The 27,666-nt window shown below is 36.6% G+C and overlaps 4 protein-coding genes across 9 annotated transcripts; 3 read left to right on the top strand and 1 right to left on the bottom strand.

Moving 5' to 3' along the window:
• Positions 1-845: 845 nt before the first annotated feature.
• Positions 846-9,019, top strand: LOC133708104 (uncharacterized). 3 transcript variants are annotated; one of them, XM_062133559.1, is made up of 15 exons: positions 900-1,002; positions 1,786-1,817; positions 1,922-2,045; positions 2,659-2,757; positions 2,849-2,911; positions 3,295-3,372; positions 3,912-4,098; positions 4,376-4,453; positions 4,615-4,799; positions 4,914-4,976; positions 5,538-5,593; positions 5,928-7,038; positions 7,405-7,539; positions 7,621-7,722; positions 8,048-9,019. In XM_062133559.1, exons 3-15 carry the CDS (start codon positions 1,941-1,943, stop codon positions 8,477-8,479), a joined length of 2,694 nt encoding a protein of 897 aa, XP_061989543.1. In that variant the 5' UTR covers positions 900-1,002; positions 1,786-1,817; positions 1,922-1,940; the 3' UTR covers positions 8,480-9,019. The 3 variants fall into 3 exon arrangements, with proteins under 3 accessions (XP_061989544.1, XP_061989542.1, XP_061989543.1); XM_062133560.1 differs by lacking the exon at positions 1,786-1,817 and having other exon boundaries at positions 846-1,002; positions 4,920-4,976; XM_062133558.1 differs by lacking the exon at positions 1,786-1,817 and having other exon boundaries at positions 846-1,002.
• A 2,674-nt stretch (positions 9,020-11,693) lies between these two features.
• On the top strand, positions 11,694-22,256 carry LOC133708103 (protein ALWAYS EARLY 3). Of its 3 annotated transcripts, none has more exons than XM_062133555.1 (20): positions 11,694-11,854; positions 12,571-12,694; positions 13,313-13,411; positions 13,503-13,565; positions 14,125-14,202; positions 14,970-15,156; positions 15,725-15,987; positions 16,084-16,393; positions 16,642-16,719; positions 16,881-17,068; positions 17,183-17,245; positions 17,851-18,156; positions 18,237-18,415; positions 18,521-18,803; positions 19,404-19,646; positions 20,145-20,303; positions 20,441-20,584; positions 20,705-20,911; positions 21,225-21,491; positions 21,864-22,256. In XM_062133555.1, exons 2-20 carry the CDS (start codon positions 12,590-12,592, stop codon positions 22,026-22,028), a joined length of 3,387 nt encoding a protein of 1,128 aa, XP_061989539.1. In that variant the 5' UTR covers positions 11,694-11,854; positions 12,571-12,589; the 3' UTR covers positions 22,029-22,256. The 3 variants fall into 3 exon arrangements, with proteins under 3 accessions (XP_061989539.1, XP_061989541.1, XP_061989540.1); XM_062133557.1 differs by having other exon boundaries at positions 11,695-11,854; positions 20,241-20,303; XM_062133556.1 differs by lacking the exon at positions 11,694-11,854 and adding an exon at positions 12,219-12,238.
• Positions 22,257-22,937: 681 nt separating this feature from the next.
• On the bottom strand, positions 22,938-24,253 carry LOC133708107 (uncharacterized). 2 transcript variants are annotated; one of them, XM_062133566.1, is made up of 5 exons: positions 24,050-24,253; positions 23,834-23,988; positions 23,665-23,729; positions 23,430-23,554; positions 22,938-23,350 (listed from the first exon to the last, which is right to left on the bottom strand). In XM_062133566.1, the coding sequence occupies exons 1-5, from the start codon at positions 24,154-24,156 to the stop codon at positions 23,347-23,349; spliced, it is 456 nt and encodes a 151-aa protein (XP_061989550.1). In that variant the 5' UTR covers positions 24,157-24,253; the 3' UTR covers positions 22,938-23,346. The 2 variants fall into 2 exon arrangements, with proteins under 2 accessions (XP_061989550.1, XP_061989549.1); XM_062133565.1 differs by having other exon boundaries at positions 23,459-23,554.
• A 1,226-nt stretch (positions 24,254-25,479) lies between these two features.
• Positions 25,480-27,662, top strand: LOC133708105 (cell division cycle protein 48 homolog). Its single transcript, XM_062133561.1, has one exon. It carries the CDS (start codon positions 25,541-25,543, stop codon positions 27,494-27,496), a length of 1,956 nt encoding a protein of 651 aa, XP_061989545.1. The 5' UTR covers positions 25,480-25,540; the 3' UTR covers positions 27,497-27,662.
• The last annotated feature ends 4 nt before the right edge of the window (positions 27,663-27,666 follow it).

Raw genomic sequence — 27,666 nt, 5'->3', positions numbered from 1 at the left:
CTCAAGTTTGGATCGATCAAGCTCCAGCTCATCTTCTGGATGCTTTGGCTTTTGATTGTACCCATCTTGTATAATCAATAAAGTCCTTGATGTTTTACTCAAAAAAAATGTTCTACTAAAACACAACTGACGAAACAATGGTCGTCTATTTATGGGCTCGGGTGTACCTTGAGGGATGCCAGCCAACTGTCCATTTAGAGCTTAATATCAACTGCCATTTTCTCTTGGAAGATAAGAACTTGGATGACGAGCATGCACACAAAATTTGTCTGATCAACGATCTATCAGAGAGTTGTAATTTTTTTTTTTTTTGTCTATAACAGTTGTAACTTTTGTGATATAAAATTAACCATATTTCTAATATTACTATTTTTTTTTTAATTTTGAAATATCAAGTCTCAACTGGCATTACAATTACATAAATCATTTGCTGTAGCTATTATGACATTGTTTATCTCTCACGCACACTTAGTATAGAACTTTATATTTTTAAATTCTTGTAACCTACCAATATAGGACAAAGACCAAAAAAATAATTACCGATCATTCTTAAAATGAAATTACCATTTACTGCATCGAAACAAATAAAAATATTTCACGGATTCAAAGTCACACGTGTACAAATTTAGAAAACCAAGGCCAAAAAATTCCATATTCTCTTTTAGGCCGGAAAGTTTACAGTGTTTTAAAGTTTCGCGGTTCTAACCATTGCAAGTGGCCTAGTGGTTCTTGCCTAGTTGGGTGTGCTCCCTAACCTAGGTTCGAACCCCGAAGCTGTCAAAGTGGCGAGGGCTGCAATGCACAGTTGGAGCATTTCACATGCGCCGAAGGGGTTTATCTTGGGCCTAGGAAGTCTTTGGATAAGTTTCGCGGTTCTGCCCCAATTTCTCATTCTCCTTCTTCCTTTTCTCTCACGATCTCTTTTCACTTCCACTGCTGCCCGATCGCGCTCTCACTCTCTCTCTCCATGTCTCCGAAACCGCACTCGCTAATCCTCCACAGGTGAATTTCCTTTTCTAATCTTCTTCCTCTGTGTGCTAGGGTTATCAAATTCTTCAATTCCAAGCTGCATGTGGATTGTTGCTTTGGGCTTTCGCTTCTGTTCGAGGCCTGAGAAAGCTTCGAACACGAAAAGCGGGGGGGATTTGTCTTTTTTTTTTTTTGTAGTGGAATATTTTTTCATCAGCTTCCATTTTGTTCTTTGTGTTTCCAGTCGATTTTATTGTTTTCGGAATTTGATTTTGTGTTTCTAGAAGCGACGGAGCCTCGAATTGTGAGAGATTTTGTGTTCCGAAGTTGATTTTCGGTAATTTTTGGGCAACACTATCAGCAACCAAAAGCTAATGCCATGTATCTGGTCTAGGATGCTTGGATTCTGAGCTCGATCTTGTAGAGTAACTAAGCTTTTTAATCCCTAGGTTTTACAGAAAATTGGCGGGAAAATTGAGAAAAAATAGAACAGAGTTCTTTTGATGATACAAGAAAATTATATTGTTCACATGTGTACCAGATTGAAGTAAAAAAAAAAATTACATAGAAGCTTTGTTCTAGGCAAGTAAACTGTGAGTTCTGTGTTGCCTTTTTAGAATTAGAGTTTGCTTTCGTTTTGTTGTCTTGGCCTTGATACTTTAGATTGACTGGACTTGTTTTGGGGAGTCAGTTTTGGTACCTCCTTAAATGAACCAGAACTTTGTCGTAGATATTTGAAAGGGATATACTCTCCAAATTTTCCAGTTCATACTTAACTACTCACCAAGTAGCTTGTACTTTCCATCAATGTCACAGAAGTTGGAAGATAGGGAAGCATATATTATAATGTAAGCTTAAAAGAACTTTTTGGAGTATCCAGTTGAGGCAACTTTTTGTATATTTGGTAGATATTAGTTTGCTGACCTGTGCTTCTCTTCTTGTTTCGTTTCAGATAATTAAGGAAGTTATTCATGGCCCCGGTAAGGAAAACAAAGGGTGTGAATAAGAGGTTTCCTTATATCAACGAGGTTGCTTCTAACAAATATGGAGATAATCCTAACAAGAACAAGCAGAAAGTGAGTACTGACCTTGTTATGAGAATGATTATTATCTGATATTGTTCTAGCTATTATATATCTCTGCAATTGTTTCTTATTGTTATGAAGTTGAAGCTTGTTAGAGTACTTTGGTTCCTCATTTCTTTGCTTCCATTTTGTTCTTTTAATAATTTTGCCAGTGGTAGGGGTACATTTCAATTTTCTTTAGTTATTGATGTTATGAAGCTACTACGTTTATTTTTTAATGGTATTAAGCATCTTATATTGCTTCACATGATAACCAGATTATGATTTTGATTTCTGGGTTATGTGTGATGGTTTTATTTATTTAGCTGTACTCTTAAAAGAAAAAAAAAATATTGGAAAACTGCATTCCTTATTGTATATTTTCTCAATTAAAACCAAATTTGAAATCTTGATTTCCTTTTCTTTTTGTTTTCTGAGGCATCAACATCACATTGTCATTTTAGGATTAAGAAGTTACTATGTGATCAGTATTGTCTGTCACACACACACACATATCAAGGGCTCCGATAGTTATCATATTGGGTATTTTCATGAAGCATTGGAAAAATTAAATTGCAAGTGTTAACTAGTTCTGGGTATGGTTACCCTCTCCTCTTATGTGCAGAAGAGAAAGTTGTCTGCCATGTTAGGGCCTCAGTGGACCACTGAAGAGCTAAAGCACTTTTATGAAGGATATCGCAAGTATGGGAAAGACTGGATGAAGGTTTGTGCAAATGTTATGATACTCTTCACATGACTAACATGTCACTTTTCATCCCTGGAAACTTGCTTATTTAGTTATATTTGTGTTTTAGGTTGCTTCAGTAGTACGTCACCGATCTTTGGAGAATGTAGAGGCCCTTTACACTATGAATAGGGTATGTGCGCGATACAGTGTAACTGTATCTTAATTATATGCATCATACTTTATATCTAAATATTTTCAATTGTCATGGTATTTGATTCTTTTAGAACCGTACATGTTGCTTCAAGTCCACCAATTGGTTGTAGGTTGTTGACAGCTGATGGAGTCCTCTTTTATAATTTCATATTAGCGGGAAAAGCTAAGAAAACCAAAATGGTGCTTAAACACATTATGTTTGTTGATTACAATTCTTACCAACTTAGATTATTCCACCATCTTGGATGCTTCCTTTTTCCCAGATGAAAAACATATGTCTATGCTTCTCATGTTAAATATGTTTTTCTTGATGATAATCTTTTTCTTGCTTTTGGGGACTCATGAATTTATTATTTGCAGGCCTACTTATCTCTTCCCGAGGGCACTGCTTCTGTGATTGGCCTAACAGCAATGATGTGTGACTATTACTCTATGCTGGTGAGTTTGGATTTCATCTTTCCTTTTCTGGTTGGCCCGTTGTGCATTGCCTCTGAACATAAGAACTAGTATCGGTTCACTCGTTTGATGTTTATAGTTCCGTCTTCGTGTCACTGAGGGGCGGCTTCTTAGAACAAACTTTAGGAAAATTGGAACCTGGCATTTATATTGCTAAAATAAACAGTAATGTAGTTCCTTTTTAAGGAATTTCAGTGGTTTGCTACGTTCATTAGGTACTGAATCTTTTGCAACTTTCTAGTTACTGCTTATTCAAATTTATCTGTACTTTTTCTTTTTGGTCATTGTCATGTCATGCAATATAAAGTGTTGATGTTTCTATCCAATTATATTGAGCATGTGTATATATACATCATGTTTATCAATTTTATTAAGGAATTGTTATCAATGACTCTAATGATCTAGACACTTCTGTTTATAGCTCCTTAAAAAAAAAAAAAATCCTTTCTCTTGATATCAGTTTTGCTAGTGTATCAGGAACGACCCATATTGAACTTATATTAGGTGATCTGGCCTTGCAGGAAAGAAGTGACAGTGAACAAAACTGCATCGACAATGCAGGAACCCCCAGAAAGCCTCAAAAGCTTGCAAGAGGGAAATTACGGAATGACGCCTCAAAAGGATTGGAAGGACATATTCTAGATATTTCTCAGTCCCGTTCAATTGCATCAGATGGCTGCTTGTCACTGTTGAAAAATAGGCGCACTGGTGGGGAATGATTGTAATCTTTCTGTTTATATTAGCAATTTTGTTTATTTCTTTGCAGTGAAAATCTGGTGCAACTTTGTGAAAAAATGTCAATAGTGGTTTCATGTTTATGAATGTTTACCCCTTGTCTTGGAAAAGAGAAATTGGGGGTGGATCTAAGAAAATAATGTAGGTGCAAAGATAGAATTAGGTTTATCTTGAATAGTTTAATTAATAATATTTGGAATCAGGACTACACTATCAGACATTGTTCATTCCAAATCTTCTGTCCATGCAGATGAAGACTCTTCCTTTGATGCGCTACTTACTCTGGCAGATCTGTCCTTGAGGATGCCTGAAGCAACTGCTGAAATGGGTAAGACGTTGTGATTGAAACATGGAAGTTTATCTCAGTATCAGTCCTAACTTTTAGATGATGTCAATCATGTTAGGTTTTATAGATTGACTTGAACTGCTAACCATTGTTTTTCTTTGTTTTACTCAATCTTAATTTTCTTGTTGGTTCTGTGTGTCTAGAATCATCTGCACTTGTTGAGGAAGAAAACTTCAACATTGCTAAGAAGTCTAAACTCAAAGGGAATTCTTCAATTACTATGGTTGAAGACACTGCTTTGAAAACATCTCAGCTGGGAAAACTCAAAGAGGGAGTTCAACAGTCTGACACTGGAATACAAAAAAGAAAACAGAAGTCGCCAGTTAAAGTAGTGACAGATTTTACTCTCCGTACAAATTGATTCAGATTTCCTTTACTTATGATAATCTACATGGTCCACCTGGTTAGAGCATGACTGATGACCATATTCGGTATTATTTAGTTGCAGATAAATGAGAATGAAGCTCAGACCGAGTTTCCTTGGAGTGACAATCAAATGATTGAGGTGCGCAGTTCCTTTCAGCTTGACTTCACAGTGTTTTTCACTTTAGCAATGACTGTTATTTTTATATTCCCAAGTACCTAAGTCTAGGTATTCTTTAGTTTCTGCCGACAGAATCAGGTTTAGCATAAGTACCTTCAGGAGGCACCTCTGTTGATCCTTAAATCTAATGTTTTGATATAGACAACAGAGCAAGATAGTAAATTTTTGTTATAGGTTGCTATTTTTTATAAGCGGATCAAAGTGGATTTGACATTCTTGACCTTTTATAGCAATCAATTCCTCTAAATCCTAAGATCAATTCCTCTAAATCCTAAGGATTCTGTTGTTTTCAGAAAGCAAGCTACATTTCCTGATACATACTTGAGGCTGTGTTGATATTGTTCTTCTATCTGATAGTTGAGTATATACTTAAGGTCAAAAATTGTAATTTTTAATGTGCCATTAAATAAATATGGTAATACTGAGTTATATTATGATTTTAAATCTTAATTTTATGTCTTAAAGTAATGGTAGTCAGACATTGATATTGTTCTCTCTTTTTTCTGGCACCTATAATTACAGATTCTCAAAAGCAGCTTCGATTCAAGGATTCTCCAGCTTTGGATTCGTCGAAATAAGTAAAATTTCAATCACCCATTTCATTTTGCGGTTTTGAAGAATTTTCTGAAATTGATTGCATATATCTGCGTTATACAGTTGTTGTTAGACTAAAATTGCTTTATCGAGTTCATTGATGAGAAATTTAGGGTTTACATTTTTCAAAATCTGTCAAATCTAGGGTTTATATGTTCATAACTGTTACAGATTCAGATATATATTGTTTTGTGTTTATTGAGCAAAAATAATATGTGAATTAGTGAAAAAGAAGATTTCTTGGGGTGGGAATAAAAGTTAATTGCTCCCTAATAAAAGTTTATTGAGGGTAGTGAATTTGCTTTTCTTTATGCGCAGAATGGCTAGACCGAAATTCAAAATTATAAGCTCTAGTTCTGAAGAATTTAGGGAAGACACACAAAGTCAAGAGTCTTTGGATGAAGAGACTCCGACTTCATTTCAAAAAACACTACAACATGAGATGACAAAAATAAAGCATAGGAAGAAAAAACAAGCAGAGGACACTGATGATGAAGAAACAGCAGAGGAAGAAACAGAAGATGAAGACGAGGACGAAACAACAAGTAGATATTGTGTGAAGACAAGAAGTCAGAAGAGGAAAACAACAGATGATGAAGATGAGGAATACGATCAAAAAGAAAAGAAGAAGAGAAAAGTTCAATTGCCAAAGACAAAAGAGCAGAAGGCAAAAAAACACGGAAGGAAGAAGAAAGAAGAAAAAGAGGAAACAGAGAAGAAAGAAGAAAACATAGCCAAGGTTGATTGCAGGCAGCAGAAATGCACTTTGAGCGCGTTTTGGAGACTAATTGATGCGCACAAGAGCAGAATACCAGCAGCAACTTGGGAAATATTAAGGCATACCGTATTCTGGGGGATGATAGAACCTTTCCTTGAGCGAAAGCTTACTGAAAATCAGCTGCATAAGCATGAGGCAGACCTGGAAATAATCATGAGATATTTTGACAAGAAGAAGAACAAGTTCATATTTGGCGAAAAGGAAATGGAAATAACAGTGCAGGATGTAAAAACATTGTTTGACCTGCCTACTGAAGGCATATATATGGAACTGAACAAGAAGTTGAGCAAGGAGGAGCGTAAAGAGTCTGCAATCTTTGACACGAATGTGAAGAAAGATTCTGTGCTCAAAACAGAAGTAGAGAAGAAATTGGTAAAGGAGCTGACCAAGGAGAAGAAAGAAAAAGATTTGAAGAAACAGCAAGATCCCAAAAAAATAGCCTCACTCATCATCATGTACTTGTTTGCTGCCTTCTTCTTTAGTAGAACTGCAACAAATATCACTTGGGATTTGATCAGTGTCTGTGAAGACATTGACAACATCAACAAGTTCAATTGGTCGAGGATGATTATTGATTTTCTACTAGATGGAATCCAGAAGTACCAAAAAGACAAGCCGACAACTCTGTCCGGTTGCCTACTTCTAATCTATGTAAGTATAATATTGTTACTTTAATGTTCTAATTATTTTTTACTTTTTATGCAATACATTTATTGGTTTTTATTTGGGGGGTTAAAAGTTTATTGGGAGTCAGTAATCAGTGATAATGAAGATGTTGATTTTAAAAGTCGTAGGAGATTTATTGGGAGGCAATACTAACTTTTATTGCCTCCCAATAAAAGTTTATTGGGGGGTCAGTAATTCGACTATGGATAGGCAGTAAACAATTTGTTTTTCTTTATGTGCAGAATGGCTAGACCAACATTCATAATTATAAGCTCTAGTTCAAAATTAATGTTCTAATTAATTTTTATTCTTTATGCAATACATTTACTAAAAAGGCAATTTTGTTAACAGTACTGGTTCCTCGAGAAGACTAAGATCAAGAACTGGATTCCCGGAAAGGAGACAGAAACACCACGCTTTGTGAGATGGTCAATAAAGGAGATCTTTAACTTGCAAGAGGTTTACAAGAATCCAGGTTGGCCAGAGGTAAGGCAAATCCAAAACATAAAAATATTACACACGTGTATAGAAATAGTAACTTTGTTCATAAACTTATAAATGTAACAGCGCTTAATCAAGGACGGACCGTGGTTGGAAAAGGAATGGCTGGAAGAGTTGGAATTTGAGGAGAAGATTGAGGAGCAAGAGACACTAAGCTTCAACAATTGGGTAAGTAGAAATGGATGAATGTTGATACATTGTTACGATAAAAAGAACCAAATTAGCAGTTTTACTGCCCCTTAACAAAACTTTTATTTGGGGGGGGGGGGGAGGGCAATAAGACTTATTGAACCCAATTGAGGGTCAGTAATCATTAACTTGTATTATCCTATCATTCTTGGTTTTATTGAGGATAATACTAATTTGTGTTTTCCTATGATTCTCGGTTTCTATTGGTAGGCAGTAAAACTTTTATTGGCCTCTAATAAAAGTTTTATTGGGAAATAAAACTTTCAGGTTTTCTCTCACACAAGTGTTGTTCTATTGGTTGCAGGTTCCTCAAGCTAGCCAAAGAGAAGAAGAAGAAATAATAAGGCTGACGGGAAACATGAGAGTAATTATAGAGGAGCTGGAGACAGTGCTCAGAGAGGAACCTACAAGGGAAAACATGGAGGAGAAATTGAAAAGGCTGGCAGAAGGAAATGAGCAACTCTCAAAAAAAAAAAAAAAAATGTGGACCAAGCTGAAAATAGCGGACGAAATGATAGAAAGTATGGAGAAGAAAAAGCATGATCTGTTATTAGAAACGAGAGCAAACAAAAACCAGATTGCAGCTCTGTACAAATTGCTGGCGAAAGCAAAACACTCAGGGAATGTGGATGATGCGGGAGCTAGTCAGCAAAAAGAAAGTCAGTTACAGATCGTACAAATAACAACAGAGGAAGAGCAAGTAGGACAAGCTGAATTTGAAGACAACAGATCATAAGATCAAGCTCAAACACCAGAACAAGGGGAGCAGATGGGACAGGAGCCAGCAGAAGCCATTCCAATCTCTTTTAGGAGTCTAGTTGAAGAAGAAGGAGGAGAAAGAAGATGAAGAACTTAATCAATTGGTCTACAACATCATGGAAGCTACACAAATGGAAGAACAGGGAACGAAGACATGATTTCAAGAACTTATTTTCAGTTTCCATGTAAAGACATGATATGTTTTGAGTTTATTTTCTGTAGGTAAGATCGTCTTTTTCAACTTAAGCCGTGTGGATATCAGGTCATCTGAAGTGGTAAAATATAAATGACGTGGAAATGCGTCAAAACTTACATAACTCAAGCAGCACGTACATCATCAAATTCAGATATTGAATCTATATACGATTTATCACATATATGCTCGTAACTACAGGACATTATGTATCGTTGCTACTATGAATTAAAAGATAATTTATTTTAAATTTGTAATATTCCAATTATAGGCTCTGATCTGGTAATAGGTTTATCAGAATGAAGAAGTGCTTACTTTTGTTGAAAGTGCCCAATGAGTTTTCTTTGTTGCAGCAATACAATCACTACGTACCATTTTTGAGGCAAACCTTCACTGAGCTGTTGTTAGTTGAGTACATTTTGCAATATGAGTAAAATTCCGGTTGGGGTACCTTGGGTTACCTTAATTTTTTCTCCTGAAAAATAAAATAAATAAATTATTGATAAATTAGAAGTAGACAGAAAAAATTGAAAAGTGGGTGAGCCTTTATCTAAAATAAGTAATGTATGCACAAACTTTTCATTGATCGCATATATCTCTTAGCTCTGCCATATCATGTTACAGAATCACTAAACTTTAAAAAATTTAAGAAGTGCATACGATAGGATTACAACAAAAAGTTGCAACTTCCCAACCCAATTCATAAATCTGACCTTGTTTGTAGTAATACAATAATTTCACTGACTACATTTTTGTAAATAAAACGCTATAGTGTGTGATGATCTCTGGTGCTATAAAAATTAATTAAATATCTTGTAAGAGTTATGCTTAACAAGGTACGTGCGCAAATGACAAGGTCTGTACGTAAATAACCATGATTATCTTTTGAAATAAGTAATACTTGTGTTGTTGTCCGTATAACTTGAGTTGAACTCTATATAACGAGAGGTTGGTGATATGAGTTGTTCTTCTATTGCCTTTTTTTCTTTAATTAAAAATTACTGTATCTATGTTGTTATAGTAGTAAATTAATGATTTTATCAAATAAGTAAATCTTCATTGGATTATGATTTTGCCTAATTAAATTACAATTCATTGAATCATAATTTAAGAATCGTACTACTTTTCAAGAAATATGTTGATTTTGGTGAATAATTACAAATTTATAATATACATACATTGAATCTGGTATGAAATTTATTAGGTAAAGTTTGTTGGCTCAAAGAATATAGACAATATCAGTATAGTATGTCAACTCACCGGTGTTCAAGACAATGCTAAAAATAAGAACCTAAAGCTACATGGCCACATAGTCATTCTTCACATGTCTTATACCTTGTTTAAAGTATTATCTTCTGTTTTTCTTCAATTTTTTTCTTGATTTCTTGGGCGTTCTATCTTCCTGTTGATCTAATTTTAGGTTGGGTTAACATAGCAGAGAATTTCTAAAATATCTCATTTCTAGTGTAGCCTGTTTTTGTTATGAAATAACCTATATAGGGGATCTAATACTGGCTTGCCTTTAAATTGTTCATATATATATATATATATATATGTATGTATTTTTTTTCTCCTGAATATCAACTAGTCTAGATAGCCTCTAGAGAATTGGAGGAATGTCACAACATCATTGAGTTCTCAAATCACTTGAGACTCAAACACAAATACATATACCTTTTCATTCCCAACATGAATGAGTTAAGAGTCGCATATCGAATCAATGATTTACCAAACTTTAATGTAAGTCTCTCTTAATAAATTAATATTATTTTGACCCAAATGTATTTAGTATTTGTAACATGGTTATAATCTCTTGTAATATGTTGATAGTCTCCATCCTATCGATGTTTCTCTGTCCATGAATGAATTTGCTCCAAAGTTAATAATATAGTCTTTTCTTCTTATTAATTGGAAATTTCTCCTATCATTTGCTTCAAGAGCTGGCGGAAGCAACAAAAGGTTGTACTGCCAATACAAGAGTGACCAGCATAAGCTGGTAGCCTTTGAACCAGTATGGCCTCTCTCTCTCATTTCATTATTTTGATTTATGATGATGATGATTATATATATATATGACTAACATGGATATTTTTAGGTGTTTGTGGCGCACACAGATTGTGTTCTACTGAAACACAACAAACGGAACAACGATCGTCTATTTAGCTAGGGCCTCGGGTATACCTTGAGGGATCCATTTAGAGCTTAACGTCAACGGCCATTTTCTCTTGGCAGACAATTGTAATTTGTCGGATCAACGCTATTTCTTAATTTCAAAATAGCAAGTCTCAACTCGTATTACAATCACATAAATTGTTTGTTGTAGTTATTAAGACATTGTTTATCTCTTACGCAAACCCAATTCATTTAACAAAGTAAAGAACTTTATATTTTCAAAATTCTAGTAAATTATCAATATAGGACAAAGACAAAAAAAATAGGGTTATTATCACAATTGGTACCTGAACTATACCTCAATCTTATTGATGGTACCTGAACTTCAATTTTGATCACAACCAGTACCCGAACTTTTCGATTTCATTTTAAATGGTACCTAGAGCCACCTCCGGTCACTATTCCGACTAAAAATGGCATGTAAGGTGATCATAGTGATGATTTCAAGGGTTGCGATCATATATAGTGATGATCTTTTTGGTAATAGACTTGCCTTGAACTTGTTTTTTTTATTTTAGATTTGGCTTTTTTGGCCGGAATAGTGACCGAATGTGGCTTTGGGTACCATTTAAAATGAAATCAAAAAATTCGGGTACTGGTTGTGATCAAAATTGAAGTTCAGGTATCATCGATAAAATAGAGGATAAGTTCAAATACCATTTGTGATAATAACCCAAAAAAATAATTACCGATCATTCTTAAAATGAAATTACCATTTTACCGCATTTTTATTTCACAGATTCAAAGACGCACACGTGTACAATTTTTTTTTAAAAAAACCAGGGCCAAAATTCAATATTCTTTTCTAGGCCGAAAATTTTACAGTGATTTAAAGTTTCGCGGTTCTGCCCCAATTTCTCATTCTCCTTTCTACTTTCTTCTTCCTCTTCTCACAATCTCCTTCACTTCCACTGCTGCTCGATCGCGCTCTCACTCTCTATGGCTCCGTAACCGGACTCGCCTTAATCGCTCGCCAATCCTCCGCAGGTGAATTTCCTTTTTGAATCTTCTTCCGCTTTGTGCTAGGGTTCTCAATTTCTTCAATTCCAAGCTCCCTGTCGATTTTTTCTTTGGGCTTTCGCTTCTGTTCGGGGCCTGAGAAAGCTTCGAACAGGAGAAGCGAGCGTGATTTGTCTATTGTTTGCTCTGGTTGTTTTTTTTTTTTTTAGTGGAAGATTTTTTTTTCATCAGCTTCGATTTTGTTCTTTGTGTTGGGCTCAGTTTCCAGTGGATTTTATTGTCTTTGGAATTCGATTTTGTGCTTTTAGAAGCAACGGAGGAGCCTAGAATTGTGAGCGATTTTGTTTTCGGAAGTTAGATTTTCGGTAATGTTTTCCGGCTTCACTATCAGCAACCAAACGGTAATGCCATGTATGTGGTCTAGGATGCTTGGATTCTGAGCTCGATCTTGTAGAGTAATTAAGCTTTTTAATCCCTAGGTTTTACAGAAAATTGGCGGGAAAATTGAGAAAAAAGAGAACGGAGTTTTTTTATGATAAAAGAAAATTACATCGTTCACGTGTGTAAAAAAAAAATTGTGTAGAAGCTTTGTTCTAGGCAAGTGAAATTGTGAATTTTGTGTTCCCTTTTTAGAATTAGAATTTTGCTTTCGTATTGTTGTCTTGGCCTTGATAGTTAAACTTTAGATTTACTACTGACTTTATTAGTTTGCTGACTTGTGCTTTCTTCTTGTTTCGTTTCAGATAATTAAGGAAGTTATTCATGGCCCCGGTAAGGAAAACAAAGGGTGTGAATAAGAGGTTTCCTTATATCAATGAGGTTGCTTCTAGCAAATATGGAGATAATGCTAACAAAAACAAGCAGAAAGTGAGTACTGACCTTGTCATGACTTATGATAATGATTATTATCTGCTATTGTTCTAGCTATTATATATCTCTGCAATCATTTCTTATTTTTATGAAGATTGAACCTTATTAGAGTACCATGGTTCCTCATTTTTGGTTTTCTTTGCTTCCCATTTTGTTCTTTCAATAATTTTGGTACATTTCAATTTCATTAGCTATTGATGTTATGAAGCTACTATGTATATTTTTTAATGTTATTAAGTATCTTATATTGCTTCACATGATGACCAGATTATGGTTTTGATATGTGGGTTATGTGTGATGGTTTTATTTATTTAGCTGTACTCTTAAAAAAAAAAAAAGTTGGAAAACTGCACTCCTTATTGTATAATTTCTCAATTAAAACCAAATTTGAAATCTTGATTTCCTTTTCTTTTTGTTTTTTGAGGCATCAACATCACATTGTCATTCTAAGATTAGGAAGTTACTATGTGATCAGTATTGTCTGTCACACACACACACACATATATCAAGGGCTCCGATAGTTATCAGATTGGGTATTTTCATGAAGTATTGAAAAAATTAAATTGCAAGTGTTAACTAGTTCTGGGTACGTTTTCCCTCTCCTCTTATGTGCAGAAGAGAAAGTTGTCTGACATGTTAGGGCCTCAATGGACCACTGAAGAGCTAAAGCACTTCTATGAAGGATATCGCAAGTATGGGAGAGACTGGAAGAAGGTTTGTACAAATGTTATGATACTTGTCACATGACTAACATGTCACTCCCCATCCCTGGAGACTTGCTTATTTAGTTATATTTGTGTTTTAGGTTGCTTCGGTAGTCCGTCACCGGTCTGTGGAGAATGTAGAGGCCCTTTACACTATGAATAGGGTATGTGTGCGATACAGTGTAACTCTATCTTAATTATATGCATCATACTTTATATCTGAATATTTTCAATTGTCCTGGTATTTTATTCTTTCACCCTCTGACGTGAGGCTTTGCAGTTCTATGAACAGTGTATGGTTTGCCTTTACTTCTCAAGTTCTGATGTTTCCATATTGTGAGAAGTCCACCAATTGCTTGTTGTTTCTCTGAAAACTCGGTTACTTTTAAAACTGTACGTGTTGCTACAAGTCCACCAATTGGTTGTAGGTTGTTGAGAAAACTGTAATTGTATACTCCAGTTGGGCACCATTTTTTTATTTTTTTATTTTTTTTTTAGCTTTTCACGCTAATATGAAAATATAAAAGAGGACTTCTATCAGCATAGCTTAAACACATTATGTTTGTTGATTACAATTTTTACCAACTTAATTATTCCACCATTTTGGATGTTTCTTTTTTCCCAGAGGAAAAACATATGTCTATGCTTTTCCTGTTAAATATGTTTTACTTGATGATAATCCCTTTTCTTGCTTTTGGGGACTCATGAATTTATTATTTGCAGGCCTACTTATCTCTTCCCGAGGGCACTGCTTCTGTGATTGGCCTAACAGCAATGATGTGTGACTATTACTCTATGTTGGTGAGTTTGGATTTCCTCTTTCCTTTTTCTGGTTGGCTCGGTTGTGCATTGCCTTTGAACATAAGAAATAGTATCAGTTCACTCGTTTGAATTTATAGTTCTGTCTCCCATTCACTGAGGGGTGGCTTCTTAACTGTTAATAGTTAGTACAAACTCTAAGGAAAATCGGAACCTGTCATTTATATTGCTAAAATAAAACAGTAATGTAGTTCCTTTCTAAGGAATTTCAGTGGTTTGCTACGTTCATTAGGTACTGAATCTTTTGCAACTTTCTAGTTACTGCTTATGCAAGGTTATCTGTACTTTTCTTTTTGGTCATTGTCATGTCATGCAATATAAAATGTTAGTTTTCTATCTGTTAAAGAGAATCAATCTCCTCCTCCAATTACTCCCATAATCTCCTCCATTGAATAGTTCGTCTACAGCTAGTTTTCCATTTCCTAGGATTATGCATCAGTTTTGATACTGTTGTTAATGTAATATTATTGATTCATGTAACTGTCAATACTCATAGCTATATAATGTATAGAATGTAATAGCTAAGATTGATCAAGGGAATCAATTTCTACACTATCCATTTATATTGAGTGTGTGTGTGTATCATGTTTATCAATTTTAATGAGGAAAGTTATCAATGACTTTAATGATCTAGACTCTTCTGTTTATAGCTCCTAAAAAAAAAAAAAGGAATCCTTTCTCTGGATATCAGTTGGGCTAAATGTATAATGACCAATATCGAACTCATATAAGATGATCTGGCCTTGCAGGAAAGAAGTGACAGTGAACAAGAAAGCATTGACGATGCAGGGACCTCCAGAAAGCCTCGAAAGCTTGCAAGAGGGAAATTACGGAATGACGCCTCAAAAGGATTGGAAGGACATATTCCCGATATTTCTCACTCCCGTTCAATTGCATCAGATGGCTGCTTGTCACTGTTGAAAAATAGGCGCACTGGTGGGGAATGATTGTAATCTTTCTGTTTATAGTAGCAATTTTGTTTATTTCTTTGCAGTAAAATTCTGGTGCAACTTTGTGAAAAAATGTCAATAGTGGTTTCATGTTTATGTATGTACCCCTTGTCTTGGAAAAGAGAAATTGGGGGTGGATCTAAGAAAATAATGTAGGTGCAAAGGTAGAATTAGGTTTATTTTGAATAGTTTAATTAATAATAGTTGGAATTAGGACTGCACTATCAGGCTTTAATTACCATAGAAGATCAGTTGGAAGCACAAAAAAATGTGGGCATACCTAAGCATAATAATCACAGCCACTGGATTGCAAAATACAATTGCATGAAGATTCAGCCTTCTCAACTCAATGGCTTTTTCGTGCTGTGCTTACCTTTTTTATGCTTACAAGAGAATTACTCTTTATATTAGTAAAGCTGTCATTGAATTCAAGTGTTCTGCATCTTGAATTGAGATTAGACATGAAGTTGCCCTGCTCTTTGCTTCTTGTTGTTTTCTTATTTTTGTTTGGATTTATATCTTTATGTAATTAATGTGTTTGGAATTTGTTTCAGGAATCAGGCCTCATGCTGTTAAAAAAAGGACTCCTCGTGTCCCGGTTTCTTCTTATGATAAAGATAACAGCAAAAAGTACTTTTCACCGGCCAGGCAAGGTATAAAAATCAGTACAGATGGTAGTGATGTTAACATGGCTCAGGAGTTGGCGTTTTCGTTGACTGAACCCTCACATAAAGGTAGTTCTCCCCAAGTTTCCAGGACGCCCAAGTCAAGAGCTAAAGGCAGTACTCCATCTCCTGTTCAGAATGGCGAAAGGATGGTAATTTTATTACTTAAAAGTACTTAAAAGACTGTGCTTTTGTAAAATGATTTCCAGATAATAAATAAATAATCCATAATCCTTCCTTGCATTTAGTTTGCAGAAACAGATATGAAAATTGGCAGGCCCCGTGGTGGGGAAATGGATGGGGTTGGTTGTGAGTTAAGCTTAGGCAGCATGCAAGCTGATTATGACATGGAGAGATACTATTTAAAGAGGCAAAAAAGGGAAGAAAGTGAAAACAATCATTTGGAAGATGTAAAAGAAAGTAGTAGTGGAACAGAGGAAGAACAATATAAGATAAGTGCTGTCAAGGGAAAACTGGGTACTAGAGTTGTGGGTGCAAAAAATGCAAGTTCCTTCCACAAGGATAGAAAGAAAACTAAAACAGCTAATGTTGGAAGAGGTATTCTTTCAGTCCCTTCCTCTCTTCCCCCCCCCCCCCCCCCCCCCTAAAATGAAGTCTTTTATATGTCTTTTTATACAACCTTTATGATTTTTTTTTTTGTCAGAGAAAAATGATTAAAGGTGTTATTGCCAACTGTTGTGGAAAAGCAATCAACCTTGATCATCTCCTTTATAGTTGATCGCTCCTTTTCTAACCTTTTGAAGCATGTTCAGACATTATTCATTCCAAGTCTTCTGTCCATGCAGATGAAGACTCATCCTTTGATGCCCTACTTACTCTGGCAGATCTATCCTTGAGGATGCCTGAAGCAACTGCTGAAATGGGTAAGACATTGATATTGAAACATGGAAGTTTATCTCAGTGTCAGTCCTAACATTTAGATGATGTCAATCATGTTAAGAGTTTATGGATTGTCTTGAACTGCTAACCATTATTTTATTTTTTTTACTCAATCTTAACTTTCTTGTTGGTTCTGTGTGTCTAGAATCATCTGCACCTGTCGAGGAAGAAAACTTCAACATTGCTAAGAAGTCTAAACTCAAAGGGAATCCTTCAGTTACTATGGTTGAAGAAGACACTGCTTTGAAAACATCTCATCTGGGAAAACTCAAAGAGGGAGTTCCACAGTCTACTACTGGAATTCAAAAAAGAAAACAGAAGTCGCCAGTTAAAGTAATGACCGATTTTACTCTCTGTACAAATTGATTCAGATTTCCTTTACTTATGATAATCTTCATGGTCCACCTGGTTAGAGCATGACTAATAACCACATTTGGTATTATTCAGTTGCAGATAAATGAGAATGAAGCTCAGACTGAGTTTCCTTGGAAAGACAATCAAATGATTGAGGTGCGCAGATCCTTTCAGCTTGACTTCACAGTGTTCTTCACTTTAGCAATGACTGTAATTTATCCTTTAAAAGTCTCTATATTCTATGCAAGTACCTAAGTCTAGGTGTTCTTTAGTTTCTACCAACAGAATCAGGGTTAGCATAAGTACCTTCAGAAGGCACCTGTGTTGATCCGTAAATCTAATGATTTGGTATAGACTGCAGAGCAAGATAGTAAGTTTTTGTTATAGGTTGCTATTTTTCATAAGCGGATCAAAGTGGATTTGACATCTTGCCCTTTATATCAATCAATTCATCTAAAGCATATCAACTTCCCTGCTTAATTCTGTTGTTTTCAGAAAGCAAGCTACATTTCCTGCTACATACTCAAGGCTGTGTTGATTTAAACTTCTATCTGATAGTTGAGTATAGACTTTAGGTCAAAAATGTAATTTTTAATGTGCCATAAATTAAATACAGTAATAATGAGTTATATTACGATTGTAAATTATAATTATAAATGTCTTAAAGTAATGGTAGACACACATTGATATTGTTCTCTTTTAATTCTGGCACCTATAGTTACATTTAACTTTTGGTATTTCTTCTCTGCAATTGGTTTCAGTCTACAGATGAGGTGAACTATGTGAATAAAGTTAAACGGTCTTCTCACTATGATACGCACCAAAAGCATGGGAAATTGGTGAAGCCTCTGGGGAATTCATCTTCTACTACAGATCGTGAAAGGCAAGAGAACAATTCAGGTTTATCAACTGTAGAAGTTCAATATGCAAACCAGGCCAACTTAACCTTGAGAGACAAGAGTAGACGGAAGGACATACAGAAAGATGCAAAGTCTCTGCAGAGTACATCATATGACCAGCCTAATAAACTGGTTCTTTTAGTTCCTAAAAATGAACTGAATCTCAAGGTCATACAGCTGCCATCATTTAAATTGCCAACTGAGTTTGTCAAATTTTTTAATCATATATGTCTGCACTTCATTTACAGGGAAGACTTTCCAATTGCTTATCTCGGTATCAAGCGCGGAGATGGTGTGCTTTTGAATGGTTTTATAGTGCAATCGATTACCCATGGTTTGCTAAAAGGGAGTTTGTTGAGTACTTGAATCACGTTGGATTGGGTCATGTTCCAAGATTAACTCGTGTTGAATGGGGTGTTATAAGGAGGTATATGCCCCTGATCTCTGCTTCTTTCACCGGCATTCCTACTGCTGTTTGGTAACCCTTGATAAAGTTGTTTTTATATTGTTTTGTTGTCACTTATTGGTGCAGTTCCCTTGGGAGGCCACGGAGATTTTCTGACCAGTTTTTGAAGGAAGAAAAAGAGAAACTTCATCAGTACCGGGAGTCTGTTAGAAAGCATTATGCTGAACTTAATGCCGGTACAAGGGATGGACTTCCAACTGACTTAGCTCGGCCTTTATCAGTTGGACAACATGTTATTGCTTTTCATCCCAGGTCTAGGGAGGTCCATAACGGAATTGTACTGAGTGTTGACCATAGTAGGTATCGTGTTCAGTTTGACCAGTCTGAACTAGGAGTTGCAGATATCATGGTAATTAGCTCTCAATCAGATAATTTTATGACGTGATTTACATGTTCTTTTCTATGATTGAAAGATATATGGATTTTGGAATGTGTATGATAACTAGCAAGTATGATAACTTGCACCTTTTGCATTAACAGGATTGGTATGGCGAAGTATCATTTTCTGTTTAATTTATGATAATAAACATCTCCATCTTACAATAAAACCTTTATGCGAAATGTCATTTTATGTTTAATTGGGTTTTTGCTTCACACTTTTAGTACTAATATCCCAAAAGCATAATAAAAGTTTTCTTTCTTCCCAATGTTCAGAAATTTTTGTTATTATGCTTATAATAACATAATAACAAAAATTTATTTTCTACATAGTAAGCATAACAAAAGGATACGTCTTATCAGAGAAACCATCATTAATTTCCGATTTGCTATTAAATTTTGAAACATATCACTAGTTTGCAATTCTGAGAGCACATTTGTGTCTACTTTCCATTGTTTGTGGCAGCTACTTTTACACTTCTAAATCTTTATGTTGGTATAGGCAATAGCAGTCTGTCTGTCGTTTGATGTTATTCCGTTTTTATGGCTTGGTGAAATACTTTTATTGCAGGATATTGATTGCATGCCGCTGAATCCATTGGAAAATGTACCTGCTTCTTTCACAAGGCAAAACATCATTGTCAACAAATATACTGAGAACTTTAGGGAGATCAAGATTAATGAACAACAGAAAGAAGGGAAGACTGAAGGGTATATGAAAGCTGTTTCTACTGGCAACCTGAATAGCACTGCTGTTCCTTGTCATATTCTGCCGACAACTCCTCAAACCAACAAATCATCAAAGCATATAGAGGTTAGTTGTGGTTTCCCGATGAAAAATATTCCAGTGCAAAATGGTTTTTATGCCTTAAAATACGTGCCTTTCTATGTCCTTTATTATGGTATGATTAAATATTCAATGATTCTTGAAGTTCCTGAAATGTCTGGGGCCATTGAATCGTGTCCATTTATAAAAGACTGCTCTTGTTTATATCCAGGAAAGATGCACTACTAATATTTGAAATTGCTATGCAACTGATGCTGAATATCTGCCATTTTATTGATATCAGATTGCCATTCTTCTTGGAATTGTATTGCTAAATTCATTATGATGTATTTTGGCCTGATTATCTGTGGTTGGCTTCCAGTATGCTTTTCTTACCTTTCCCTTTAGGGCTCCTTCTTTCCATTGGTCATTTGTTCTTGCTGACTACTTGACTGGTAACATTAACTACTATTATATCTTTAAGTATAGAAACATGAAAATGCAGAAAAAGTATGCTACTATCTAAGTGAAAACTGTTTTGTCTAGGGGAAGTCTTCAATTTTTAATAAAGAAGCTAAAGTTGGGCCTGCTGAGACTGCTAGTACAAAAGTTGCAAATTCTCAGCCTTCAATTTCTGTGCAGATGCAAGCTAGGGAAGCTGATGTACGAGCTCTGTTTGAGTTGACCCGTGCACTTGACAAAAAGGTGCATTGCTCGACATACATATTTTGTATCAGTCTTAGATCTTGGCCTCTGGAAATTTACGGGAAAATAATAATTGTCTTTATTCTATTCCTGGAAACTTTGAGAACTGAGTTGATGGATCATATTGAAACTTGTAGGATGCCGTGGTTTCTGAATTGAGGCGTATGAATGATGAGGTGTTTGAAAAGTGCCGAGATGGAGATGACTCTATTAAGGATTCTGAGTCTTTTAAAAAGGAATATGCTGCAGTACTATTACAGTTGAGCGAAATCAATGATCAGGTATAAGTTTTTATGGTTTGTTTGTAGCTTCATTCCCTTTTCTTCTATCATTTGCTATCTATGCAGCAGTTAAGTGACTGTTGGAGAGGGAGAGGGAAACTGATTGCTTTTCATTTGCAGGTTTCTTCTGCTCTTTTTTGCTTGAGACAACGCAACACATATAGAGGGAGCTACCCACTTATATCGGCGAATCCCCTGTCCGGCTTTAGTGACTCCAGTGGCCATTCAAGCTCTTTGTGCCATGTCCAAGAACCGGCAACTCATGTGTATGAAATTGTTGAAAGTTCAAGAGCAAAAGCGAAGGAAATGGTTCATGTAGCTATGCAGGTATTGAAAGGCCATCAAATGAATATTAGTTGTTATGCTGGCCTCTATACAATTAATGTTGTCTAAGCAGCATTAACATTTCAATGAATGATAGTTGATAAGTCAAGGGTCATTGGAGTCTTTGAAGAGTATATTTATCTGGTAGGAGTGCATGCTAGAACTTGCATTTTGGTTTCTGTTGATTGAATGTCTTTCGGCTACACCACCAGCATACATGGAACTTGGAAACAATAGTCAATCTTTCATGTCACTTTATTGCTTGAAAAATTAGTTTTTCTTCTCTGAAAATTTATCAAATTAATTACTATTTCAGGCAATATCATCCTTGAAGAGGGAAAATAACATTGAGAGAATTCAGGAGGTTATAGACTTTGTAAGTCAACAGCTCTCAGAGGATGATGCTGGCAGGCTATCAATGGGATCTGCTACCCCTGCAGCTCCAATTCTGGTTTCTGAAGATCAGTCAACTGCCTGTACAGAAAAACCTGATCCTAAGTCAAACAGTTTATCCAACCAAAGCGAAGACCAACTCCTTTCAGACCTTATCGCAAATTGTGTGGCAGCTTTGTTCATGATTCAGGTAATTATAGCATGTGTTGTGTATTTTTTTGTGGATTGCATGTTTTTCCTTGGTGAAGTATCTTAGATTGCCAATCCTGTTTGCTGGACATAGAGCAACGGCCTTTCTTAGGAGTGAATCCCCTAAGTTGGTACCTTTCGTATGCAAGTGCTGTTCATATGTTTTACACAATTGTTATTGAGCCATTGCCTCTTGAATGATAATTTTGTCCCTGGTCAAATTTATCAATAGATTTTAAAGCCTGAGAGGCTTTGAGTTGGTGCTAGTCTCGTTCTTTCCATAAATTTCCAGTTACAAGGTTTTATGTTTCTCTTTTTAGTATCTTGATAGGAAGCTTATCCTTGACTTTCATTTTTGCTGTGCAAAATGCAGACATGTACAGCACGACAGTTTTCACCAGCTGATGTTGCTTGGGTATTAGATCGTGCTGTCACTAGTTTGAAGCCAATTTGCACACAGAACCTACCAGTTTATGGAGAGATACAGAAGTGCATGGGAATCGTTAGAAGTCAGATACTAGCACTCGTGCCTACATAGCTTCATTCAGCCTAAACACGTGTCAATATCAGTATATAATTATGTGTCTTTCGGCATGTTGTATGTATAACCATAATCAGCTCATGAACCTAACATTTCATTTTTTCGTATTTATGATAGAGTTATAGTATAAATGTTGTATTTTCAAATTAGTATAAATGTTGTAGAAGAGCAGTTCCGTTCCTTGCCATCAAATGGGTGGAGTGGGAGTCAGTTTCAATTGTTGAATAGGAGTTTAATTTGGTAACAGTGTATTAGTGTAACACTACGTGTGCCTACGTCTACTGCAACTTTCTATCAAATGATCGACGGGATCAACGTCAACATGAATCTTCAACTGAGTTTTGATAGGTTCAGGAACATCTATATGGACTTTCCTGGACTCTCATTCATGTTGACGATAAAATTTTTTGAATTACATTCCACATCAGAGGGCTGAGGCCTTCCTAAACTTTGAGGTATACAGCTGAAAATGCTTCTATTCTTTCATATGAATAATAATTCATAATCACTTAAGAGGTTCTAAATTTGTGTTTTCCTATTTACTCTTTTGTACATTTCTTCTAATGCAGAGAAAATTCTTAAAAACCAATAGTCGGTAGTTATTTCATTTCTAAATTCTCATTGAAACATGGCGCAAATCCTGTTCTCATTTCCGCTTCCATATCATTTCACATTTCACATTCCACTCTACCCGCCTACGGAACAAATCTTGTGGGTACTAAAAGTTGGACATCAAGTTACGAGTCTATCAATCCAAAATTTGGAAGTACTGAAATGCTTTCTACACATTCCCAATCCAAGAAAAGATTATCCTCCATCTCCATCCTCTTGAAACTCCAAGAGATTCTATCAAGGTCAGCGTTGTGAAAATGAAAAAATGAAAGCAGCTTTGGACGACATAAACCATAGAGAAATGAACGAACACTTGCAAACATTTCTAGCAAGTGCTCAGAGATCAATTGAATTAACTGCCCAAAAAAATAAAAAGATCAAATTCTACCAGCACAAACATGAGGAACACTTGTCAACATCTAAATGAGAAACAAGAAAAATCACGTCTCAAATGAGAATGTACAGACATTGGTTCTAATGGCCAAGTGTACTACAATCCTATGGAATTCATATGCTTTTCTGTAGCTTGTACCGGCAATAATGATGTGGTACACAAGCCATCAACTCCAGTACTCCACACTTGTTAGCTTTTTGAAGCCTCTATCCAATTCCAGGCACCAATAGTATATCACAATCTCTTCCAATCACAATTTTAACTTCTTCTTCTTCGGCTTTTTTACCACAGCACCCCCAATGTCCTCCACTATCTGCATCACACCAGAAGTTGGTACCAATTTAGCAAAAGAGACTAGGAGAATTCAATGGAAGAAAGTAAATGACAAATACCCATCAATGGCAAACTTCTCACTAGCAACCTTTTGCTTGTTCTTCTTCTTCTTCTTCTTATTCTTTTTATTCTTTTTGGGCTCAGAGTTTCCCACATTTTCTTCTTCTTCTTGCTGAAGAGGGTCCTGCACATTTTGTATCCAACATTTCAAAAACCACTCAAAGATGTAACCTCGAAACCACTCAACAAGTCTCATCAAACTCGAAATTGCGAAAACCCGAAAAGTTGCATCACCTCAGACTCAGAGTCACCGAAGGAGTTGACATGTCGTATTCTTCCTTGAGAATTAGAAGCTGCACCTGATTTCCCCAAAATCCAATTCTTTTTTAACATATTATTGATCAAATCATTTGAAGCTTAAATCTTTGATTACCAGAACACCAAATTGAGTTTAGGGTTTTACTTGCGAAAACGGTGCGTTTTGCGTTCTGAACAGCGCGTTCAACTAGCTGTGGATTCATGGTGCCCAATCCATCCGGATCCTGCAGCTTTCTTTCTAGAAATTTCGCCAACGCCGCCGCCTTGTTCGTCGTCAACGGACCCCCTGGATGAGCCAACCTATACAGAGAATCAATATCAGAAACCACAAAAACCCTAGAAAATTAGGAAGATGAATTACCTGGGTTGGGATCGAGGAGGCGGTAAAGATGGGAGGGGAGCGAATTTGCTGCCTCTTAAGGCCCTCTTTTCGTCTTCGCTTAACTCTTCTGCTCTGTCCTTGGCCATTTCCGTCGTGCTCTCGCTGTTCCGGCTCCGATTCAGATCAGAAAACGCCGACCGTTTTCGTTTTTGTTTTTGGGTCCAGAACTTTGAAAATTGAAACCGATTTGCTGCCCCACTTTTATTGGTTACTAGGACGCAAACTTTTTACCGTTTGAGAAAATAAAACTCACCGCGGTGAATTTTAGTGTTCCGGATTAGGGAAAATTTTACAAAGAGTACCCGAACTAAGGCCCATTCTAAACTTTAGTACCCGATTATTCAAAACTATCACATTGGTACCCGATGTTTAAAGTCCGACCCAACAATCGTACACGCCGTTAGTAACGGTGTTAAGTAGCACATTTTGAGGGATATTTTAGTCACTTCATGTCTTAATCCAATTTTTTTTTTATTCATTGCAACTTGATTTCTCTCTCCTTGATTTTCTCCCCATTACCAGTTGCATCATATGTACAAAAAAAAAAAAAAAAAAAAAATGGTCTCATAATTTTTTTTAATTAAAAAAAAAATTGGATTAAGACATGAAATGACTAAAATATCCCTCAAAATGTGCTACTTAACACCGTTAGTAACGGCGTGTACTATTGTTGGGTCGGATTTCAAATACCGGGTACCAATGTGATAGTTTTGAATAGTCGGGTACTAAAGTTTAGAATGGGCCTTAATTCGGGTACTCTTTGTAAAATTTTCTCTCCAGATTATTCACATCGGAGAAAATTTACCCAAACCCTAGTTTGATCATCGTCAATCAAGAGGCTCATTTTCATCTTTTAAATGAAATTCAGAATTCTTATAAAAAAAATTAACTTATTAAAGATAAAATTTAAGTTACTAAAAAAAGAAACATGAAATATGAATTGTAAAATGAGGAGTATGAATTGCACTTCTCTTAAAAGTATTACGCCCTAGATAGTTACTCAACACTAAAGCAGCTCTAATCATGAAATCTCGAGATAAAACCTTTTATAAACAATCGTATCAATAAAAAAGACTCTCCTTAATGAAATTCTCTTAATACGCGTCAAGAGCAGCAAACACTTGTTAAAACACAAAAGTTTAAGTAACAAACTCGTATTTTTCCCAAAAACTAGTTTTGTTCTTTACGCTTATATTTTTATTTATTCTCTATGACGCCAATATTCATAAATTCATCTTTCCAATTATTTGTAGGTCTCCCAAAATAAAAAGGAGAAAAAGAAACAAAAAAAGAAAAAAGAAAAATGTAAATCCCCATTAAAGAAGGAATAGTAACCAAAACCTTCCCGTGTTTCCTATCAAGACACGGACTGTCACACTGGCTCATAAATTCTCCCAACTCATTCATAACCCGAAACGTTTCACTTGGGATTCTTCAAAAACCAAAAAACCCTCTGATTCTTTTCATCTTATGGCTCTCCAATCTGCTCTGCCATTTGAAATGTACAACCAATTCGCCGATCAATCCTCCAATTCCAATAAGGCCACAAAGAGGGACTTCAGCAATGTTCACGGTTCCGATGATGGCGATGGCGGCGCAATCTTGGTCCATGCAATGAAAAGAATCAAGCTCTCATCAGATAATGGTGACTCGTCTCAGATGAAGACGAAGGAGAAGGAAATTGGGTACGAAGACGTAGGTGGTGTGAGGAAGCAGATGGCTCAGATTCGTGAGTTAGTGGAGCTTCCATTGAAGCAACCCAAGTTGTTTAAGTTCATTGGAGTGAAGCCTCCAAAGGGTATTCTTCTATACGGCCCCCCTGGCTCGGGCAAGACTCTGATTGCCCGAGCCATCGCGAACGAGACGGGGGCCTTGTTTTTGTGCATTAACGGGCCGGAGATCATGTCGAAAATGGCTGGGGAGAGTGAGAGCAATCTAAGGAAGGTTTTCGAGGAAGCGGAGAAGAACGCACCGTGTATTGTGTTTATAGATGAGATTGACTCGATTGCTCCGAAGAGAGAGAAGAGTAATGGGGAAGTTGAGAGGAGGATTGTTTCACAGCTCTTGACACTCATGGACCGTATGAAGTCGAAAGGGCGTGTGGTTGTTATTGGGGCGACCAATCGGCCTAATAGTATTGACACGGCTCTTAGGAGGTGTGGAAGATTTGATAGGGAGATAGATATTGGTGTTCCAGATGAGGCCGGGCGGCTTGAGGTGCTTCGAATCCATACCAAGAACATGAAGCTTGGTGAGGATGTGGAGTTGGAGAAGATAGCTAAGGAGACACATGGGTATGTTGGGGCAGATTTAGCTGCATTGTGCACTGAGGCTGCGCTTCAATGCATAAGAGAGAATATGGATGAGATTGACTGGGAAGATCAGCAGACATTAGATGCTGCGATGCTTGGCTCTATGAAAGTTGGAAATGAGCACTTTCGGATTGCTTTGCGAGCAAGCAACCCTTCTGCTCTTCGCGAAACGGCTGTGGAGGTGCCGAATGTGACTTGGGATGCTATCGGGGGTCTGGAGAAAGTGAAGAGGGAACTTCAGGAGACTGTTCAGTATCCAGTTGAGCATCCTGAGAAGTTTGAGAAATATGGGATGTCACCCTCAAAGGGGGTTCTTTTCTATGGCCCTCCTGGGTGTGGTAAGACCCTTTTGGCCAAGGCTATTGCCAATGAGTGTCAGGCAAATTTTATTAGTATCAAGGGGCCTGAGTTGCTTACTAGTGGGTTTGGAGAGAGTGAGGCGAATGTGAGGGAAATTTTCGACAAGGCTAGAGGGTCTGCTCCCTGTGTCCTCTTGTTTGATGAACTCGATTCCATTGCTACTCAGAGAAGTAGTAATGCTGGAGGTGGTGGTGCTGCTGATAGGGTTTTGAACCAACTCCTTACAGAAATGGATGGATTGTCTGCTAAGAAAACTGTCTTTGTTATTGGGGCCACCAATAGACCTGACATTATAGACCCTGCACTTCTCCGTCCAGGACGTCTGGATCAATTGATTTACATCCCTCTCCCTGATGAGGAATCCCGCTGTGAAATATTCAAGGCTTGCTTGAGGAAGTCTCCAGTTTCCAAAGATGTGAACATCAGAGCACTTGCAAAGAGCACTCGAGGATTTAGTGGTGCTGATATCACAGAAATATGCCAGCGTGCTTGCAAATATGCCATTAGAGAGAACATTGGGAATGATATCAAGAGGGAGATGAGCAGAAGTGAGAATTGTGAAGATATGGAGGAGGATGAAGTGGCAGAGATCAGGGCCGATCACTTTGTGGAGTCAATGAAGTATGCTCGTAGAAGTGTTAGTGATTCCGATATCCGCAAATACAAGGCATATGCTCAGGCATTGCAGCAGTCTAGAGGGTTTGGAACAGACCAGTTCAAAATTGCAGGGAGCGGTTCTCATGCTGCTGTCTGACCCTAGCTGGTGTAGAAGGTCCAAAAATCACTGACCGACAAAAAATCCTCAGACTTCAGATATGTAAATGCAGCGTCTTTGTGAAGCTGGAAATGTGTACAAGCATTGTAACCATGCAGTCTCTCATTATTTTCCATATTCAAATTTCCACTCTGCAGTTTGAATTCCAT

Source organism: Rosa rugosa, chromosome 5 (assembly GCF_958449725.1).
Source record: "Rosa rugosa chromosome 5, drRosRugo1.1, whole genome shotgun sequence".
Lineage (NCBI taxonomy): Eukaryota > Viridiplantae > Streptophyta > Magnoliopsida > Rosales > Rosaceae > Rosa > Rosa rugosa.
Note: the sequence above shows the minus strand (reverse complement) of the source record. Positions and strands in the feature narration are given on the sequence as shown.

What these genes read in the sequence shown, in the direction of transcription:
- LOC133708104 (XM_062133558.1), top strand. Translation starts at nt 1,941, where the DNA reads ATGGCCCCGGTAAGGAAAACAAAGGGTGTGAATAAGAGGTTTCCTTAT. An exon ending in ATGGGAAAGACTGGATGAAG is followed by an intron (nt 2,758 to 2,848) that starts GTTTGTGCAAAT and finishes TTTGTGTTTTAG; the next exon opens with GTTGCTTCAGTAGTACGTCA. An exon ending in CACTAAGCTTCAACAATTGG is followed by an intron (nt 7,723 to 8,047) that starts GTAAGTAGAAAT and finishes TATTGGTTGCAG; the next exon opens with GTTCCTCAAGCTAGCCAAAG.
- LOC133708103 (XM_062133555.1), top strand. Translation starts at nt 12,590, where the DNA reads ATGGCCCCGGTAAGGAAAACAAAGGGTGTGAATAAGAGGTTTCCTTAT. An exon ending in AATCATCAAAGCATATAGAG is followed by an intron (nt 19,647 to 20,144) that starts GTTAGTTGTGGT and finishes TGTTTTGTCTAG; the next exon opens with GGGAAGTCTTCAATTTTTAA. An exon ending in TGAGCGAAATCAATGATCAG is followed by an intron (nt 20,585 to 20,704) that starts GTATAAGTTTTT and finishes TTTCATTTGCAG; the next exon opens with GTTTCTTCTGCTCTTTTTTG.
- LOC133708107 (XM_062133565.1), bottom strand. Translation starts at nt 24,156, where the DNA reads ATGGCCAAGGACAGAGCAGAAGAGTTAAGCGAAGACGAAAAGAGGGCC. An exon ending in CCTCCTCGATCCCAACCCAG is followed by an intron (nt 23,989 to 24,049) that starts GTAATTCATCTT and finishes TTCTCTGTATAG; the next exon opens with GTTGGCTCATCCAGGGGGTC. An exon ending in AGAAGAAGAACAAGCAAAAG is followed by an intron (nt 23,351 to 23,458) that starts GTTGCTAGTGAG and finishes GGTGTGATGCAG; the next exon opens with ATAGTGGAGGACATTGGGGG.
- LOC133708105 (XM_062133561.1), top strand. Translation starts at nt 25,541, where the DNA reads ATGGCTCTCCAATCTGCTCTGCCATTTGAAATGTACAACCAATTCGCC.